This window comes from Brassica rapa, chromosome A01 (assembly GCF_000309985.2).
Source record: "Brassica rapa cultivar Chiifu-401-42 chromosome A01, CAAS_Brap_v3.01, whole genome shotgun sequence".
Lineage (NCBI taxonomy): Eukaryota > Viridiplantae > Streptophyta > Magnoliopsida > Brassicales > Brassicaceae > Brassica > Brassica rapa.
Genome location: NC_024795.2, coordinates 7,145,937 through 7,166,239, shown reverse-complemented (window position 1 = coordinate 7,166,239; position 20,303 = coordinate 7,145,937). Strand labels below are relative to the sequence as shown.

Here is a 20,303-nt window from a genome sequence, read left to right as displayed (position 1 = left end):
ATAGTCTGCAACCAGAGATTTATTTCATTTGATTTTGACATAAAAATATATTTTATTAATATTTGTTGTTGTTATTATTAATAATATTATTTTATTTAAATTTTCTATTTTTTCCTTTTCTGTGTAATTTCTTTTTAATTTTCATTTCAATTGACTATAGAATGTTAAATTTTATTAAAATCATTATAAGATATCTCTATATATAAGAGTGTTTGATTGATTCTTATGATGTCACCTCATCAAATGGAGGCACTAGATAACTTGACACTTGTCCTATTTTTTTTTTTTAAGAGATAATGCTTTTAGTAAAGTGTCTGAATGTATTATAGGCCTTGTCTTCGTTTGGGCTTTGTTATCAGAATTTAACGCGGCCGGTTTCGGGTTGCTCAAGCGTTCCCTGAACGGTTAGATTCATCCTTAAGGTTCTTATCGTTCTTTGGTCTCCGCCGTTTGGAGATATATATGTTTAAGTCGGCGTCACGATTCCGTTCCTTGTTGACTACATTTGAGCGTGGATCTTATGAGGCAAACCCATTTAATGCTATCCTTCGTGATTTTCCTTTCAATTTCTGTTTTCCCTTGAAATTTTGTTTCATCTTAAATTATGAACTCTTATTGCAAGTTTTTCAGAGTATTGATGGCTAATAATAATTTAAATCTTCATCCCAAAAAAACCACAAAATTAAGAGCATGATTATTGCGGGTTTCTTAGCGTGGGGTTCTTAACGAAATATAAGAAACCGTCTCTTAACTTTTAACTAAAAAAACTAAGAATCGGTTCTTAAACCGGCTTGGATGCTAGAAGGAGAGGCGGAGCTGGCGATGGTTTTGGTAGATGCTGTGGCGATGAGTCAGCAAGGTGATGATGATAAGATGTAAGAAAAGTAATTGTCTTGCTTGGTGAGGTCAGAGTTTGGTTCAAGTCAGTGTGGGATTATTATTATAGATCAGTGCTGCTTTCTTTTAAGAAATTGTAGAGATTGAAGTTTTGTATAAAACATAATCCAAATAAGTTTGTATAAATAGTTACAAAAATTGATCGTAAGTAATAATAAGAGTTCTTCATAATCATTTTATAACTAAATACTCAACTAATGATATGTTAACTAATTATTTTATAATAAAAATGATAATAAAAGGAAATTTTTACTCTGAGAAAATGAAAAACTTATATATTTTGGTTTCAGTTATTTCATATCAAAAGTTTTATTATTAGTGTTATAGTTATTAAAAATATATTTTCAATTTTAAAAATTCATCTTTTTCAAAAAATGTTGATTTATGTTAATGCCAAAAAACTCATCAACTTTAAAAGTCATTTTATACATATTGTTAGTCAACTATAACTGTTGACTAATGATAGGGACTAAAATGATATGTTCAACAAATGTTTATGATTAAAAAGGCTTGTCAACAAAAGTTCAATGTTTTTTGGTTCACCAAAAAGTTGGTGCTTTATTTCAACCAAATTTAAAAGTTGAGGATTTAAATGACATTTTCCCATATATAAACATAATATTATTAACCATTAAAAATATAAGATGATACCAAATTTTATTTACAAAATATAATAAACATTTAAAATTTTATCGGGTATTTTAATTTTCATCCACCATAAAATAAATTATTTTATTAATTTTTAATACCAGATAAGAACTTTGGTTAAAATAAGATAACAAATAATTAAATAAAATTATTATAAAATTAAATTTTTAGATCTAAAATGAATAGAAGTACAAAACTTATAAAATATTTTTAATAACAAAAATAAGATGATAGTCTAACAGTGTCATATGCATAAATTTTGGTTTCTTTATATTTAATAAGGGAATCTCAATATAGCTGTGAGACTGACATCTAAACATTATACTAAATGATGTCATTTTAAAAATGCTTTGGAATTAATGTATAAGAGACTGAAAGAAAAACCAAAAGAATGAGTTGATAAAAAAATGTAAACCATGTAAAAATTAATAGTGTTTATCACAAAGTAATATATTTCTTATTAAAAATTCTAAAATATAAATCATTTTAAAACGAAGGAAATATCAAAAAGCCTACTTAATTTAAGAATGGTGCACAAAATGTTTATATTTTTAGCAGTTTAAACTTAGTAAAATATTTTTACTTTAGACTTTTTCTTTGTTCCTTAATTTCCGTCGCCGAGAAAATTTATAAACTCTTTTCTCTTCTATCCAATGAGAAAATCAATTAAAATTCTTCTGAGTTCCTATATAAACATGCCAATATTAACACTTCATTATAAAAGTAAACCTTTACTTAAAAGTAATAAACAATCAATAACAATGAAATTTTCATATTCCCTATCCAAACGATCTTTTCCTCCTATTTTAGCTATACAACTCCTCATCATACATAGTGTTTCGTCATTGAACCTTACCAATGAGTATCTCAACCACAAATGCATTCTTAATCAAGGGAAATATAACTCTGGAAGTCAGTACGAGGACAACCTCAACTGGATCTTCCGTGAAATTCATACAAGACTTTATGCTATTACCGGTTTCTCACACATAAGTGTTGGAAAAACGACAACCGATTTTGTTGTCGTCACTACCCAGTGTCGTGGTGACACTTATGAGTCTAATTGCCGTACATGCCTTGACACAGCAATTGCAGGGGTAAATGAGCTGTCATATATTTAAATATGAAGAACACATCATTTTCAGTGATGTAAAATCTTATCTTTGAACCAAAACAAAAATGTGTACATGAAACAAAAACCAGATTACAGTTATTTGAAAAAATATCAGCTGACAAATTTTGACATTTGTTAAAGATAGCAACGAGACAATTACCAAATATCCATCTATCCTGAAGTTCTGATATGTATAATATAATTTTCGTTCAGTAAATACCAGATCCAGATCCGGATACCTTAATTTAAAATCTGGATATCCGGATTCTGTATGTATGTTTAATATATATATTATTAATATTTTTTTTTAAATAGCATAAATACTATAGATAAAAATTATTTTCAAATTATTTTGTATATTACTTTTACTTTTTAAAATAGTATATTTTATTTTGGAATATTTCTTTTTATTTTATATTATGCTATAAAAAAATTAGTTTAATATTATTATAAATGATTTATCATTATTTTTATGGATTTGTGTCCAAATTTAGATTGATATCTATTATCTAAATATCAAAAAATCACGGATTCGAATATGGATAGCCAAACATGATTTTGATGGATCTGGAAATCCTGAAATTTCATATATCCAAATTTTTCTTCACCCTAGTTATATAGATATTAAAATTTATCTTAAATTGTGTAGAATTCAAATTTTATGGAAGATGTTTTTATTAAGTGCAACTATGTTACTAAAGGTTTGTTTATACAGTGGTTTCTGTAAATCTTTATTTTTTAACATTCTCCAAATCATCAAAACAATAATTTCCTATACAAATAATTAGGAGAAGAAATCTTTCACTGAAATATTAAATCATCATTTAAAATTATATAAAACATATATGGTTCTATATTGCAGTTTCGTAAGAGATGTCCAAGTAACAAAGGAGGAATAATATGGTACAATCAATGTCTTCTCTATATTAGTACGATCAAAGAAAAAATTCCAATCAAGACTAATTACAAGAATATTTTTTCTATGCACAACCCAAATAACGTGAGAGGGGACGCAAAACTGTTTGCCATGAGGGCGATGGATTTTTTGTCTGAGCTAATACTTAAAGTCGAGAAAACCACCAAGTATAGACTCATATTTTACGCTGCGGGGGAAAAGAAGCTCGGTAAAAATAAATTATATGCAATGGTGCAATGTTTAGATCTAAGAATAGATTGTAAAAGATGTTTGGCATGGAGTATCACAAAGCTTTTCAAGAACGGTGACATTAAACAAGGAGCGAGAGTTTTGGGTACAGACTGTAATGTAAGGTATGAGCTATACCCTTTTCTTAGGAGTTAAGCATTTTTAAGTTATGTTTACATTTTTTTTCTGCTGAAAATGTAATATCCATATATATCAATAAAAGATAGTTTACAAAAACAGATAAAAAACTGTTAAGAAGTTTAAAACTGAATATTAACAATGATTTTCAACTGTCTTGGAATTCTTGAGCCTATAACCCAACTGACTTGTTTTCATCCTCAGTATCTGAAAGCTTTGCTTTAATGACTTCATTCAATTGCTGATATGATTATGAATGATGTTTGGTAACTCATTTACTGAGTGACGAGGCTGCTTGTTCAAACTGCCATTACGTTCTCTCAAGATTAAATATTTGGTTGATTGAAAAGTGAGTTTGACAAGCACCAAGTTATGATATCTTTTAACCTCGTAAGCCGGAAACAATTAGTCCCCATGATCTACCAATCCAAGTTTATCTTCTCTCAGCAGTTCAGAACAGAACATGTCCTATAATTACGTTAATTCAGTTCTGTTGAAAACTCCAAACCAGTCAAAAATTAAAATCTGTACCTACAAGTATCGTATTAAAATTAAAACTCCAAACCAGTCGTATCTGAAGCAGTTTGGTTATAGACAATGACATGTGTTTCATCGGTATCGAGGATGGAATTTACTTTTAAAACAATTAAGAGCTAAAACATGTGTTGTAAAATTATTGGTTATTCAAAAATTATGACATTTTTTTCATTGTAATTATTTAGAAGTCAAAAATTTTATAATATTTTTTTGATATATATCAAAACTAGTTATTTTATATTCTACAAACATAAACTTATTTCATTTGGTTTGGATATAAAATAAAGATTATTTCATTTTATGTACTTTTAATAATATAAATTTTATTTAGCAATTTTTTTTTATTTTTCTAATGATATTTATTTTTATTAAATTTTTGTTATTCTAGTTTCATTTCAGTCTATAGTTGTTATTAATATGTAACTACAAATTGTAAAATAATATAAGATACAATTAGTACGGTAGAATGTTAAATTTGATTAAATAAAAAATATTGTAAGATATAAAATAAAATAAATGTTGATTTATTACGTGAAAAAAAAAGAAAACCTTAAACTTATCAAAGACTAAAATGATAAGTATAAAAGTTAACATTGTTATTTGAAAGATACATAATTGTAAGGACTAAAAAATATGAAATTTCAAAAATATGAAATTTTTGAAGGTGAAACTTCAAATATAAACTTTTACTGTTCAAAACTTATTTGAGATTTTGAGGTTGTTCTTTGGAATAGACAAAACTATATGTATTGAAGTTTTAAGGTTGGGATGCTTTTAGCATGTCAAAAAGGAAATTTTTTTTATGAAACACATAGAATGGGCTTTAAAGTCATATCCGAGCCCAGAAAAGGGAAACATCTTTGTACAAGAAGCCCATATTCAAATCCACAAATGTGCAGCAATCTTCCATTAGCGGGAGTTCTCGCACAATTCGAAACCCACAAAAAGATGACGTCATCCGATGACGTCCGTCTCCTCTCTCTAATCGAATCCTCCCACGCCGGCGACGTCTTCGCCTCCGTCTCCGATTACCTCCGACTTTTCTCCACTCTCCAATCAACTTCCCGCAAGGGAGACCCAGCGCTAAACCTCCGCTCACTCGGCAAGCAGTTCCTCCCTTTCCTCAACAAATCGATCTCGATTCTCCCCAAACGCCTCTCCAATCCCGACGAGGAATATCGCGATTCGGCGAGAGATCTCTTCCGCGCGTACGAGCTCTGCTTGGATTGCTTAGAGTCGTTCTCCGCGCAGTTAGCTTGCAAGCCTCACACCGTTCAGCTTCAGCGGCTGAGAATGGTTTACTGTCTCGACGCTTGGGGGTTTCACGAGAGTGTTAGTACTCAAGCGTTTAAGGTTCTGGAGAAGCTGAGAGGATCCGGTGTTAAGTCCCGGTTGTTGCCGGAGGTTAAAGACGGAGAGGCGGAGCTGGCGATGGTTGTGGTTGAGGCTGTGACGGCTATTTTCAAGGCTGTGGCGATGAGTCAGCAAAGGGATGATAAGATGTATAGAAAAGTAGTTCTCTTGCTTGGTGAGGTCAGAGCCTGGTTCAGGTCAGTGTGGGATTATTATTATTATTATAGATCAGTGCTGCTTCCTTTCAAGAAGTTTTAGAGATTGAAGTTTTGTTACTGTTGTAGGGTTTTAGATGCCAAGGCGTATGAGAAGTTGAATAGATTGCTCGTGACGAATTTGGGTAAGTGTGCTGTTTCTCTGGTTAGAGAAGCTGAACGTTTTGATTTGGACTTTGTGCGTTCTTTCTGCGACACGACTGTGAAGGAACATTATGATTTTAAAGTGTCTAAAGATCGAGTTTTTAAGGTGAATTTCTTCCTTTGATGTCTTCTTTTCTTTCTGCTGTTATCATCTAATAGATTATATTACATTAGTTCCAATGCCATTTTCAGTTTGCTCGAGAGATGCTTTCTGTTTTGTTTGGAGTTAAGGATAGAAGAATGTCAGTGACCATTGACATTTCAATGTCTTTGCTGCGCAGCTTATCTTGCCAGCTTGAGGTTTGTACAGAAGGCCTTGCATTGTATTGTAACTCTTCCATATATTGTGGTGTCACCTACTCTTGTGTCTATTGCTGGAACTGGGTGATTTTTAGGTTTCTGCTAGCTTCTTAGTTGAAGCTCTACCGCAGACTTGCAATGTCTTATAATACTCTGCTCCTTTTTTCAGGCTGAAACTGATGAGGATATAGTGGATTTTGTCGAGCTAGTCTCTTACTGTGCTCACAAGTTTCGATCAGCAGAAGACATGTACTGCGTTAAAGTTTCAAAAAAGTTAAATGAGATGGCAGCTATTTTTTCCGAGGTAATTTTACTCTCTTTGGCATGTAAACCCGCCTCAACTTATTCAGGGAGTTAGTTTATAGTTTTACTGTTTTGCAGGCAATACCACAACTTACTCTGATTCTTAGACTTTATTCGTCCGGGTTGTCCATCACGGTTTACGATTCCAAGTTCGGAGACATCAAGGTTAAAGATGCACCTGATGATTGGAAGATTCAAGCTTTGCTTGAGGATGAGACTAGATGTCATAGTTTAGTTTCTTTACTTGGTATGGTTGATAGTTACTCAGGGAATGAGGGCAACCAGACTGATCTATCATTGGTTGGTGGACATAGAAACTATACCAAGAAAACAAATGGTCGATGTACAGACATAAACAAGAAGGCTTATTCGGTACAATTTGTAGATGCCATGAAATTCTTGTGCCAACCGCTTGCGAACTTGATAAATTCAGTGAAAAGAAAGATTGTGTTGAACTCGGAGATGTCCTACGCTTCGGCTCATTTGTCTACTATTCATGATGCCTTTCTCCAATTTTGTGATGGGTGTCTCTTCCTTCAGAGGTAAGGTGACCATCATTTTCTCTCTTACGCTAAATTCTGTAGCTTTTAATCAGGATCGTGCTCTTCGTGAAGATTGTTTTGTTTGTCACATGGTGGAAATAACGTAAATATATTTGAGGGAATTTTAGAAGTTACTTCTTTCAAGTTGTTGATTTCATGCAACTGTAAATGCATTATTTGTCTACTATTTTCCCCCCTTTTTATCATGTTAATATGCAAAACATTGGCAGTTGAGATGAGGAGGTTCAAATCTTCAATGCGCTTGGATACTGGAAATTATGTTAATTATTTTGTGAAGTCTTTGTATGTGGGTTGAATGCATTTCTCACCTCTCCTTTGCCCACTTCTTAGATGCACGGCTGACAAGGGAGGTAGAGAAATTGACAATAATAAAGCTTTGCTAAACGTAGCTATGGCTGCTTTCATTGTCTCATTGAGAACCCAGCTTAAATTGGAGGTTTGGTATTTATTTGCAGTGCATATAATTCAATGGAAAGTATCTTGTTCAAGTTACCGAACATGTCATCATTATCTAACTTAGTGATCCAACATCTGCCTTTCCAGATCAGTGTCCATCTACTTGAGGGTGTAATTGACAGTCCATGGATCCGATCTCAAGAACTCAAGTATCTATTAGCGTCGCTATACAATGTTGGTGTCGTTTTGTACAGAAATAAGGAGCTAAAAAAGGTGGAGTACCTGCTTTTCGACTTCTTATATATTTTACATGCAAACAAGTAGAAGACTGGATAAAAATCTGCTCATGCTTTATGCGTTACAATGTATTTTACTTTTCTGCTTTATAATATATTCTTCCTTTATTTTTCTTCGTACATTTTAGAGAGTAAGTGTTCTACCTTGTAGGCATGTGAGGCGCTCAAGCTGTGCTCGAAGGCCTCATGGAGTTGTGTTGAACTAGATTGTCAGATGTTTGTAAATCAATCTAGTTCATCTAAAAATGACCTGGCAGAAGATGCCATTGTGGATTTTGTGGGCGAAACATGTAATAGGAGTGCATTCTACCTGGATGTACTCCAGCAATGTAGCAGATGTAAGATTAGACAGACTATCGTACAGATTCTAGAAAATTGGCTTTCAGCTGAACATCTGATGGGAAGGCTACCAGGGCCTGCGGCAGTTGTAAAACAGTGGGTTAAGGTAAATTGTTAATTACTTACTTTCCTTTGCATATATAATATCTTGAACTTCAAGCATCTGAATGTGCGCTGTCAACAGATAGAACGGGAATGTCACACGAATATGGATGCGGTTGATTCTTGTACAACTTTGTACTCATTGCTATCATCTTCCAAGAGACGGTCAAATAGGGCTTTTGGAAAAATTCTACAGCAGGTGGTTTCTAACAGCCTTTCAGTTATTGTTTGGATAAAGTTTGTACTTTACACATTTGTAAAATTTATGAAGATGATACTGGTGTTCTTTTTAAATTTGCTTTTTTCTCTTCTCTATTAATGCTTGCAGGAGCTTCTGGCCTATGATGAAATGTTCTCTTTGAGCTCAAATCTAGGTCAACAAATGCGAATCGAAATAGCAGATATCCTTTTGAAGAATGTTTATGTCACAGAGGATATGCATATAGAGAGAGCAACAGTCTTAATATGGAAAGCAAGAATGACAAGGGCATCTGGAACTGAACATCAAGCTGACTGCATTCGTTTTCTATCAGAAGCAATCACTATATTGGTATACCTCTCACTACGTCAGAATTAACAGCTCGTTAATTACTTGAAATATTTCTTGACCGATTTCTTCTATGTATGAAAGTAGAGTGAGGTACATCATGGACCAAACAAAGGGGGTGATCCGTCTTCACACCAGTTACCTATTGCGTATTGCCTGAGAGCTTTTTGTACCCATGAAGCTGAACCAAACTCAAAGGTGCAAACATAAAAAATAGCCTCTAATTGTTAATAATTTATTTTTCATTTGGTGGTTTGTGGAGCACTTTTTAATTTAACTTCGGAATATTTTGCCTCGTCTCCTTTGCGCAGACAGTCTTTCAAGACATTAGCACTTCCCTAAATCTATGGCTGGGGATGCCAAGTCTAGAAGATAGTGGGGACAGTCTACCAACAGAGGACATAATTCCGTTACTTTACAATATTATCGATTTGATGTCATTGAAGGTATCTTTTTCCTATAATCTATCTGGATTATGGGTTTTTAGTGGCATACTGTATAGTACCTGCTTTATTTCTATCTGGCCCTTGATACCTTTTTCCATGTCTAGGGATGCACGGAGCTCCATCATCATATATACCTGCTGATTTTCCGATTATTTAAGCAGAAGCATGTCAAATTGGAGACCTGTCTTGCAATGCTGTGGGAATGTAGAAGGCTAAGTCACGCCTTATGCCCTTCCCCCATAAGTAATGCCTTTATCCTGAGCTTATCAGAGAATTGCGGTGACAAATCCACGTGCATGGATTTCTGGATAGATTGCCTGAAAGATTCAAAAGCAAAGCTAATTGGGTTCCAGCAGAACTTTCATGATTTATATAACGATTTCTTGCGTGCCTCCGTTAAGGATAAAGGCCCCTTTCAATCAGACATCACGATAGATGATATTACAGATGCAGCTTCAGAACTTATTTCAAGTGTAAGAAATTTACCTTATCTGTAAATTTTTTTGTCACCAAATATTATTCATGGTGATATCAGATTTTGCTAATGAATGTTATTTCAGGCCTCACTCTCTGGTCATTCATCTTTCGTAGCTGCATATCTCTATTATGATCTCTGTGAAAGGCTCATATCATTTGGAAAGCTTTCTGAGGTGAAATAATTATACCTATTTTACATTTTCTTCCACAAAATTTTTGCAATAAATTTTTGCCAGTTTCATTGTTGCAGTCTCTTGATGTTAAGCGGTTTTCTTATGCAGGCTCTTTCATATGCAAAAGAAGCCTATAGAATACGAACTCTTTTATTTCAAGAGAAATATAAGTATACAGCGGAGAAACAGCTGGAAAAACACAATGACGCAGGGAAAATATCAGAGATACGGACTTATAGCATAACAAATTTCCAAGTGTACAGATCGTTAGCAACTGATTTTTGGCCATGTGGAAATTTTTCCTGGGACATCAATCGTTGCTACTTAAGTTGTTGGAAAGTACTCCAATGTTATTTGGAAAGCACCCTTCAGGTTCTATTTATGCTCAGAGCTTCTAGTCTAGTAGGGTTTCATCACTTCTCTGTTTCTCAATTTGGTGCTAAAATGTGCAGGTTGGAATTGTTAATGAGCTGATAGGGAATGGGCTTGAGGCAGAATCCCTTCTATCATGGGGGAAAGCCATTTCATGCTCCCAAAGTCTATTCCCTTTTGTGGTTGCATTTTCTTCTGCTTTAGGTATGAACCCGCTATTTGTTCAATTGTATTGTCTATTCTTGTGTCTTTACTTAATCCTTTTGTCAGTAAGCCACTTGATTTGTTTTATTTTGTCGTCTCCTTTAAATTCGCAAGGAACGTTTTACCACAAAAAGCAGAGTCTGGATCTGGCAGAAAAGGAACTCCAAAATGCAAAAGAGATATTAAATGCTAATAAGCGAGATTTTTCGTGTGGAAAATGCAAACTGAAGCTAGAAGTTACATTGGATAAGCAGCTTGGAGAGATATCTCGAAAAAAACTTGAGAGAGTTTCCCAGACAGATGGATTCTTGCATGCTGAAGGCTTTTTTACTGCTGCCCTCGGGAAAGTCTGTTGTCCAGCATGGAAAAGCTGCATTAGATCTCACGGAGAAGAAATTCTTGAGGGAATAGCGATTGAAGAAAATGGAGGGGAAGTTTCAGGCAAAACAAAACTCGGTATAAATAAGGAGCCAACTGAAAGCAAAGGCTCTAGGAGGGGTCGGAGAGCGAAAAGTTCCCAAACTCGTGTGTCAAAGGATCATGATTTGATATCTGAGCCAACTTCAAGGTTGACTCGCTCAATGCGTCAGTCACTAAAAGAGCAATGCCAAACCCATATACTTGTGCCTGAAGTTGGTTCAAGGAAGGCTGGCTTCTGTGATAGATCTGATGGTTCTGGGTGTGAAAGGGTGTTCTTAGACACAAAAAACACAGGCCATGGCTTTTGCATTTGCTACAAGGGAAAATGTATGCAGTGCCTCTCTGAGAAAGTAACGGAAACTGGGTCTCTCAACACTTTAGTGAGTCTGAAATGGGAACTCTGCCATAGGAGGCTTGCGTCCTCAATACTTGTTGACCTCGGTATGCTCTTACCCTTTATGAATGTGCTCATGCAATATGAAGTTGGCCTTTTGACCGTTTCCTGTTGAAAACAATCTTATAGCTTAATGGGGTAGATGAGAACTGAGTTTCAGTATCTGTAGTAACCTTTAAATTCACCCATTGTTGATAAAAAATTAAAGGGTCATGGAAACCTTGAGGGACTTTCGAGCCAACACTAGTTTGATCTTATTCTCCATTTCTATGTTTGTGCTTTTTTTCTGGCCATTCCCCTGTTTAAGCATGACAGATGTGCCTGCCGCTCATTTGTTTATTCTCTGGCAAAAACATCGCAGTCACTGAGAATCGTTAGAAGAAGTGTATATCTGCTTACATTCTCGTTTTCCATTTCAGGAAAATGTTTGGCGGACTCTGGTAGAGTTCATATAGCTCATGAAGCACTACTGCATAGTATCTGTGTTTTATTTAAAAGTAACCGGTTCAGCCACAACCAACCTTCTGTCAGTCAGTTGCTGGAATTTATTGGGAAAGAAGCTACAAGGGATGTATTTGCCATTGATCGGGCAGTAATACTTTACAACTTGTGCTGGTTGAATTTGCGGAATTACCATTGCAGGGAGAGCAGGTATGTGTGACATCTATTGGTTGTACTCTTGTCAGTTTTGTCATGCTTAAGCTTTACCCTTTCTGATGCGAATTTTTGGTGGCATGATAAAAGTCATATACTGAATTGATCAAATATACCCTTTAATATTGTGTACATATCATCCTCCTTGGCCTCCTGATTGTTGCTTTTAACAGGTCTATTTGCTGTGATCTGTCTCATGTTCCTTTCACAAAACTGGTGTCATGGTTGAAGTTAGCATTTATACTCAGCAGAGAGGTTCCAATAGTATTTCAGAAGGTAAATGGTCAGCTTATTTGATGGCCCTCTGTTTCAGTCTTAATTACTCTCTGGTGTAATACTACTCTTCTCTTTTTTTGTTTCCCGCAGGTTTCAAGATTGCTTGCTTCTTTATACATGCTTTCTTCCTCAAGTGATGAATTCTCATTCGAATGTGATGGGAAGGAGCTGTCTGCAAGTCACTGGGTTTCATATTTCCATCAAGCCTCGCTTGGTACCCATATTAGTTACCAATTCATTTCGAATTTGAGCCGAAGACACAAATCACAGTGCCTATCAGATAAAGAGGTAAGAGACGGAAGTTGGAGAGGTATTTTCAACTTGTCAGTTGGTGGATTAACTCCTGTAGCCTCAGTATTATTGATGATATTTTATGTATTTTCAATTTCATATTTAGAAGTGCGTGTTGCTTCTCTTATCTGACATCTTGTATTTTCAGTGTACAGAAGCTACTTGCTCGAGTTGCATTGTTCCTGGGGCGTTGGACTTACCCAGGTATGAGATGAGTTACCTTAAGCAACTAGACATGCTGTATACTTTTCTGTTGGCTTACTCTATTTTCTTTCTTCCTTGCCACTGTAGGCTTGCTCCGGAGCGTACTCAAGATCTTGTACACTTTGCTGAAGAATTCTTTAACAATCTCCCAAGCTCAACAATCGTATGCATTAGTTTGCTTGGAGGCGCTTTCTGTCAATTGTTACAGGAGCTAATGCAAATCCGTTCACCTGTTTGTGCCTGGGTGCTCATATCACGCCTCAACTTGAAAAGTCAACCGGTCGCCACTCTCCTGCCTGTAGATTCGGTTATAGAAGGTACAAGATGAACTGCTTACTGGTTGATTTATTGAGTTTCCTATTTGTACTCATGATTTCTTTGGATCAGTAGACATGTCCGATGACAGCGGAAATCTTAGTTCTACGGAAGCGACTCAAGTCGAGAATTTGGAGAGTCGCTGGCTTTGTCCATGGGGTTCCTCCGTGGTAGATGATGTAGCTCCAGTATTTAGATCAATATTGGAGGAAAGCCACGCATCTTCGGGATCTCTCGTAGAAGACACGAGAGTGCATAGACATTCGTGGTGGGAAAAGAGAAAGAAACTTGATCATCATCTCAGGAAGTTCCTAAGGTTAGCTGGCTTTCTTCTATAACACGTGTACATATCTGTCTATTAAACAGTTCAGAAAAGATCGATCACTTGACGTATTTCTTGACATTTGTAATGTCATGCCACCAAAAGCTTTTATATCTTAATGTGTCTTCTTAAAATTTTAAACTATGACATAGACAGGACTCTTTGTAATCCATCTTATGAATCCGCAACTACGCACGAGTCTGCGTTTTTGTTAACAACTTTGGGTATCCACTCTTTTGTTCTAGGACTCTAGAAGATTCCTGGCTGGGTCCCTGGAGATGTCTGCTTCTTGGAGGCTTGTCAAACTTCAAGTTGCCTGACTCTGTACAGAAAAAACTGATTAAAGATCTCAAGTCCAAGTGCAAAATGGAAATAAATGAGATGCTTTTGAAGGTTATTCTTGGAGGTGGGATGGAAGACATTAAAGGAGAAGCATGTGTGGCACAGCTTTCTTTAAGAAATGGTTGCTATGTAGGTAGAGGGGGCTATCTTTATGAAGAAGATAGCTGTAAAACTCCTACTGCCGCGCCTAATATTTCTGAAAGCAGGCATGTGCTGGCCTTACAGCTGATACATGAAGCAGCAACCAAACTAGAGCAACAGGACGGACATGAAAATAGAGAACCTATCATTCTTGTGTTAGATCCTGAGGTTCAGGTTCGTCCCTATCGCTTTCCTGCATATGCATTACAACGTTTGACTGTCTGCTTAGTTTATCTGTTGCGATTGAAAGGCTGAACAACGTATATCTTACCAGTGAAATATACTGTAGTTTTTGCATGAGATCAGTCATTGTGTTTGATGAATGTAAAATATTGACAGACTTAGTTTTAAGTGTATTGGTTTCTATGACAAAGAAGAGTATATCTTTCCGTGCGTGTATAGATATGCTTAGCTGCAACTTTCTTCTGATTTTTGGTTAGATGCTTCCTTGGGAGAATATTCCAATATTAAGGAAACAGGAGGTATACCGAATGCCTTCTGTTGGTAGCATATCTGCTGTGCTAAAGAAGCGCTTTCTCCAAGAAGAGCCAGAAAGAGTTCATGCTGCTTCCTTCCCTCTTATTGATCCGCTAGATTCATTTTACTTGTTGAATCCTGGTGGTGATCTCAGCGAGACACAAGGAGAATTTGAGAGTTGGTTCAGAGATCAAAACTTTGAGGTAACATATAAATAGAGCCAGCATACTTGTAGTTAACCTTTTCCTTGTTGCTTATTTTTTATTTTTGCGTGTACTTTAAGGGGAAAGCTGGATCAGTACCAAGTGCTGAAGAGTTGACAGAAGCATTACAAAATCATGATCTATTTCTATATTTCGGTCATGGAAGTGGTATGATGATTCCTTGAACACTCCTTAAAAAATTGTTTTTAGCCGTTTAATTGTTAAAGCAAATCTTTGATGCCATCATCGTTTACTTAGAGGTTGATTTTCTAATCAGATCTTCTACTGCAGGAGCACAATATCTGTCTAGTCGCGAAATAGAGAAGCTAGATAACTGTTCAGCAACTTTCCTAATGGGATGCAGTAGTGGTTCACTATGGCTAAAAGGCTGCTACATCCCACAAGGCATACCACTATCTTATCTCTTAGCTGGATCTCCAGCCATTGTGGCGAACCTGTGGGACGTAACAGACCGAGACATTGATCGGTTTGGGAAAGCGTTATTGGAAGCTTGGTTGAGAGAGAGGTCAGATTCTTCTTCTTCTCCTTCAGAGGATGGTTGCAGCCAGTGTGAGTTATTAGCTAACGAACTTGCAGCCATGAATCTGAAGGGCAACAACACCAAAAGGACAAGGAAGCCGTCTTCGCGTAACAAGGCAGCTCAATCGAATGTTGATAGGTCAGGAAAGACTGAGTGCAACCACAAGCATGGACGCAAAATAGGTTCGTTCATGGCTGCGGCTAGAGAAGTGTGTACGTTGCCATACTTGATTGGGGCTGCGCCGGTCTGTTATGGTGTACCAACTGGTATCACAAGGAAAAAAGGAGTTGAAGCTCTTCTTCCTTCATCTTCATCTTCTTGAGGGTTCTATCCAACACAAGGGAAAGAAAGAGACTTATTCCATCTCTCTTTTTTCTTATTTCTGATCAAAGATTATCACATGTTTTACAATTCTCTTAGAATTTCATGTTATATAAGTGTTAAGTCATTTACAGATCAATTTGTGTGTATTTAACATACATTGATTATTCAGGTTACAGCTATAAAAAAATTTGTTTTATGAATCGACTGTTATATATCAGCTTCATCACACTGTCTCGTCGAAGTAGAACATGTGAACTATATGACATTTAACATCTTGGTAGAGTGTTGGTCAGCCATCGAACGTTAGATGAGTATGATACAGCTGAATTCAAGCTATTTGAAGGTATGTTTATCTTCTTATCGTTTTCTTTTCAACAGATATATTAGGAAAAGAGGGATTCTCACAATGAACTGAATACACCTTACTTTTGATACAATTGCAAAAAGTATTCTCAAAATATTCATACATTCATTGATTCCATTTACACGATTGAATCAAAATTCACTACAAAAATTTGACTAAAGAAACAAAATTACAAAGGACCAAGGAATGAAACCAAGCAAGAATCGAAAAGCTCTGATTGATTTAGCTAAATCTATAATTTATTTGTAAACCCAAACAATCAAAATCAATGGAAAGAAAAAGAAGCTAACCTTTACAGGGCAAGGAGGAGAATTTACATTCATGATTGTACATATGCCATCTTTGGACCATCGTTGGACTGCTTTCACTTCTTGTACTGAAGAAGAAGAAGACATGTGACTGCTTCTTCATTGATACCTGCAGAGATATTACACACGTTTACACATCTGATGACTAACATTCATCCCTCTTCAATAAGTCTCCCTTCAACACACAACTTATCACGAATAGAATGCTTGGTCATTTGGTGTGTAATATTTCACAATTCTCCTGAAGTTTACGCAGAAGAAATGTAATCAAACGCTATTTTGGTTTCGTTAATGACTTAATGTTACATTGGTGTTTGTGACAAAAAAAAAAGTTTAATTGGTATCTTGTGGTTGGATATTTTTGAGGTAAGTTTCGTTTAGATATTAAGGTAATTCTTCTGCGAGTTTTGGAATTTTATTCGTCACTGAAATTTTGGTAGGTTTTGGTACAAGAACATACTCTGCACCAAGAGGTCCCTGGTCATGTTCTTCATGTTAAACATCACAAAAGACAAGCAGAAGCTTAGGAGACGAAAGAGGATAAAATGGGCATAAGTTTCTTTCTGTCTTCTTATGTTTTGTGGAAAGACGAGAAAACGTATATGGTTGTACTAAAAAGTAACAAGAGTATGTATGTAAAATGAGTCTTGTGTTTTCTTATACCTTCTCAACACTTTTAGGATAAAATCTAAATTTCTGATGTTATGAGGACTTTGTTATCATTGAAATCACTTTAAAGTACCTCAAAACCAATGTCTTCAGCCAACTCTTGTTCCTGCAACTCCATCGCCATTTTAAGATCGGGACTGCGTATAACCAAGAAAATGAACTTATTGAAAATGATTATAGGTTTAGACATAAAGGGGAAAATGGTCTAAAAAGATCAGAGATCAGAATACATACTCAACCTCCATGCCTTCTTTTGATGCACTGTTGATGCTGTAGATATAATCCTGATAAAGCAAAGATCCAAAATTAGTAAACGCCAAGAACGTGTTAAGAAATATTCTGGAAGCAGGAGAGGAAGTGTGTTCATACCGCAGTACTACTAAGTGCATTTTGTTGATCCCAGTTGCCACTCTCACACTTGAAGACCTTGAAGTCACCATCCACGAAAACTGAATCGCCATTCACCTGACAATTTTGAAACCATACAACATAGCAAATAGTAATCAGTGAGACTTTAAAATACACCAAAACTCAGTCTTTTCTCTACAAAATCTAGCATATACATAATTCGCTAATACCTCGTTTAGTTTCTCCCAAACCAAGTCTCGCTCATTCAAATAGCCTTGATCAGTAACCAGATTATAGAGTTCATTGCCATACTGCCAAATGAAAAAAGAAGAGAGATTCAATCAGAGTTAACCTTCTAGAGTGTTATCTGTTATGTATAAACTGTTCAAATCGCCTCTTTATCGTTCCAAAATACCAGGGAAAGAAAAGCTACAGCTTTACATATTAGTGTAATAACCTTAAGCATGGTGTGGAAGTGATTGTTGCGGAAGAAGACACAAAGTTCACCTTCTTCAAGGCCTTGTTCTAAGAAAAAGAGCCTGGAGGAAATGATAAGTCAGTGACTATAAAAGATCAAAGCAATGTATCCAGTTACATACAATCTTCCCTAAGAAAACAATGCTATCACGCACCCGGGAAACGTCAATTGGCTGGCATTATTATTCAAGAAGTTCTTGATCACTTCACCTGAAGATTCAACCATGGTGAAGTTTTCTTAAGAAAGAAACACGTACAGAGTTGTGTCTATGCGCAATAAATATAACTCATATGTTTGAAACTTACCCTCTCTTGGCGTGACCCCATTTGTATCCTTCCCTTCAGAAGAGCTTTGGCCAAGAGGTGACTGGCCTTTATACACTGGAGAGCCTACGGTTACAGATTTCTCAGCTTCATACAGGGCTACATTATCATCATCCTGGGATATGCCAGTAAGATCTGGAAATGCAATGATCAGAGAATCGAGTAAGAAACTTCAGATCAAACATATATTCATATTGTACTATGAGCCAGTTCATAAACAGCGCTCAGTGAGTTTACCTGGGTTAACAAAATTTACAGCTTCAGACTTGAACTGAATCTCAGAGCTGCTGTCGTTTTTGGTTGACTCCAGATTAGTCTTCTCCAAAATAACATGCACATCAACCATTTTGATGTTACTCTCGACATCAGAAGCCGTCTCATCTCCCAATTCCGTTGAAGACAGCTGCTCACTTGCAAGAGCGCCTGGTGTTGAAGAATGTGTCTCTTCCGCCACATCAAACTTATTCCCAAGAACACAAACTGTCTCATCTCCTGATTCCTTAGAAGAAACCTGATCATTACATTTAGACTTCTGACAGGTATTAGCACTTCCAGGGGTGCTAGTAAAAGGAGATCCAGCGTCCATAGAATCTACTAACGAGTCACTCTCAGACATAAGATATACATCTGAGTATCCAGACACAGAGTCTCCTCCACTGCTTGAGTCTCTGCGAGCATCAATACCAAGCTTTTCTCTTTCAGATAACCTCAAGGCTCGCAGCAACACTCTTTCCTCTTCAATATCTCCCCTTCCCAGTTGACTATGCTCAGCATATGTAGGTGTAGAGTCAGCAAAAGCTCTTGTTTTCTTTGACCAACGCTGAGTTGGAGTAAACGTAGCAGTAAAATCATCAGAGCATTCTTTAGAGCCGATTCGAGCCTTTACAGTCTGTGTCTCCAAAGTAACAAGTCCAGTCATCAAATCATTATAAGATTTGCATCCAATTGCATTAGCGGTTTCAAAATCCTGGAGACAAACAGAGGAGAATCAGTCAGCATTCAAAAATTTACAAATGGAGGATGCTATTGGATAAAGAAAGAATCATAACCTGGGGATCAACAATCCATCCGTGATATAAGGGAATACTGAGTAAATCAAATATAGCTAGCTCAGGTGTAGACTCAAAGTCATCAATCCTGAAAGCAAGCAAACATTTGCAGTTAACGATTTTGAAATCTATATTACTAAACAGAGGATTAAATTTAACCTCCTGAATCTAATATTGACATTAATGCCATCCGCCAAACGTGGAAGGAGATTAACGGCATCAGCAATTCTCTGTTGCTGGTTCTCAGTATACTCATCATCATCGTTCTGCCATTCATGTATCATCATCATAATCATCATAATCATATGGTCAGAGATTAAGATAATGAAGTAAATAAAAACTTTACATCAAACAGTACGTCTGCCACGAGACTCAGCAGCCTCTCTTGAGGTACTTGGAATCGATCAGGATATAGATTCATCTCGTTTCTCAAGAGCAGAACGTTACCTGTTGCGAAATCAAGAAAACGATGCGAGAATCACACTATCTTCGATTGATCAACACTTGAAACATAAGCGATCGAAGATACAGCCGATTCGCACTTGATCAAAGTTCGTAAACCCTAGCGAAAGCGAAAACTGAAGGGAGAGAAAGAAGAAGAAGAAGAGGCGCGTACAAATGGCGATCAGAGGACAAGGTCCGTTCTCGTTCTGGAGAACGATCTGCCGATCTCGCTTACGAAACCTGATCTCCTTCGTCTTGTGAGTGAGATTCTTCGGAGCTTCGTTCTGCGAGGAGGCCGGATTCGTCTGCTTCTTTTTGGCGGGAAAATCCGAAGTCGGAGGAGGAAGTTGGGAGAAATCGATCGCCATTGACTCTTCCTTCACAAAGTGCTTTGATGAATCGTCTCCTCTTACGTCAAAGTCAGTTTCAATCGAAGAAGATGATTTTTTTCCTTTTGTGGAATTTATGAAGAAATTGATTCAAAGCTAAAGGAAGAGTGAAGTAAGCAACCAGAGTATTGATTTTCGAAAGGTTTGGCCACGATACAAAACCGGGACTAACCAAACCGAAATTAATAGCATCTATGGTTTACTCAACCGCTTACAGAGATATTGACTTCACATTCGACACTACTTTATTTTACACTCCACATTAATTTACAGTAAAATCTTTTCTACATTCACTTCAGTTTCACGACAAAAATAGGTA

The 20,303-nt window shown here is 36.2% G+C and overlaps 3 protein-coding genes across 6 annotated transcripts; 2 read left to right on the top strand and 1 right to left on the bottom strand.

Moving 5' to 3' along the window:
- Nucleotides 1–361: 361 nt before the first annotated feature.
- Nucleotides 362–4,036, top strand: LOC103860651 (putative cysteine-rich repeat secretory protein 37). Its single transcript, XM_009138297.3, has 2 exons — nt 362–2,642; nt 3,522–4,036. The coding sequence occupies exons 1-2, from the start codon at nt 2,199–2,201 to the stop codon at nt 3,957–3,959; spliced, it is 882 nt and encodes a 293-aa protein (XP_009136545.2). The 5' UTR covers nt 362–2,198; the 3' UTR covers nt 3,960–4,036.
- Nucleotides 4,037–5,231: 1,195 nt separating this feature from the next.
- On the top strand, nt 5,232–15,812 carry LOC103860637 (separase). Of its 4 annotated transcripts, XM_033287640.1 has the most exons (28): nt 5,232–6,028; nt 6,116–6,296; nt 6,383–6,490; nt 6,660–6,794; nt 6,872–7,335; nt 7,687–7,792; nt 7,900–8,025; nt 8,200–8,493; nt 8,572–8,688; nt 8,818–9,039; nt 9,124–9,234; nt 9,348–9,482; nt 9,587–9,955; nt 10,043–10,132; nt 10,241–10,504; nt 10,585–10,708; nt 10,823–11,569; nt 11,942–12,173; nt 12,350–12,452; nt 12,543–12,740; nt 12,892–12,947; nt 13,035–13,264; nt 13,335–13,578; nt 13,830–14,241; nt 14,508–14,747; nt 14,828–14,915; nt 15,039–15,273; nt 15,345–15,812. In XM_033287640.1, exons 1-28 carry the CDS (start codon nt 5,247–5,249, stop codon nt 15,397–15,399), a joined length of 6,468 nt encoding a protein of 2,155 aa, XP_033143531.1. In that variant the 5' UTR covers nt 5,232–5,246; the 3' UTR covers nt 15,400–15,812. The 4 variants fall into 4 exon arrangements, with proteins under 4 accessions (XP_033143531.1, XP_009136537.2, XP_009136528.2 ...); XM_009138289.3 differs by having other exon boundaries at nt 13,338–13,578; nt 15,039–15,812; XM_009138280.3 differs by having other exon boundaries at nt 15,039–15,812.
- Nucleotides 15,813–16,049: 237 nt separating this feature from the next.
- LOC103860624 (ubiquitin carboxyl-terminal hydrolase MINDY-1) lies at nt 16,050–20,229 on the bottom strand. The gene is made up of 13 exons (XM_009138269.3): nt 19,768–20,229; nt 19,498–19,598; nt 19,311–19,417; nt 19,152–19,239; nt 18,340–19,069; nt 18,085–18,237; nt 17,934–17,988; nt 17,759–17,840; nt 17,532–17,612; nt 17,323–17,418; nt 17,188–17,237; nt 17,027–17,090; nt 16,050–16,393 (listed from the first exon to the last, which is right to left on the bottom strand). The coding sequence occupies exons 1-13, from the start codon at nt 19,961–19,963 to the stop codon at nt 16,262–16,264; spliced, it is 1,935 nt and encodes a 644-aa protein (XP_009136517.1). The 5' UTR covers nt 19,964–20,229; the 3' UTR covers nt 16,050–16,261.
- Between the last annotated feature and the right edge of the window lie 74 nt (nt 20,230–20,303).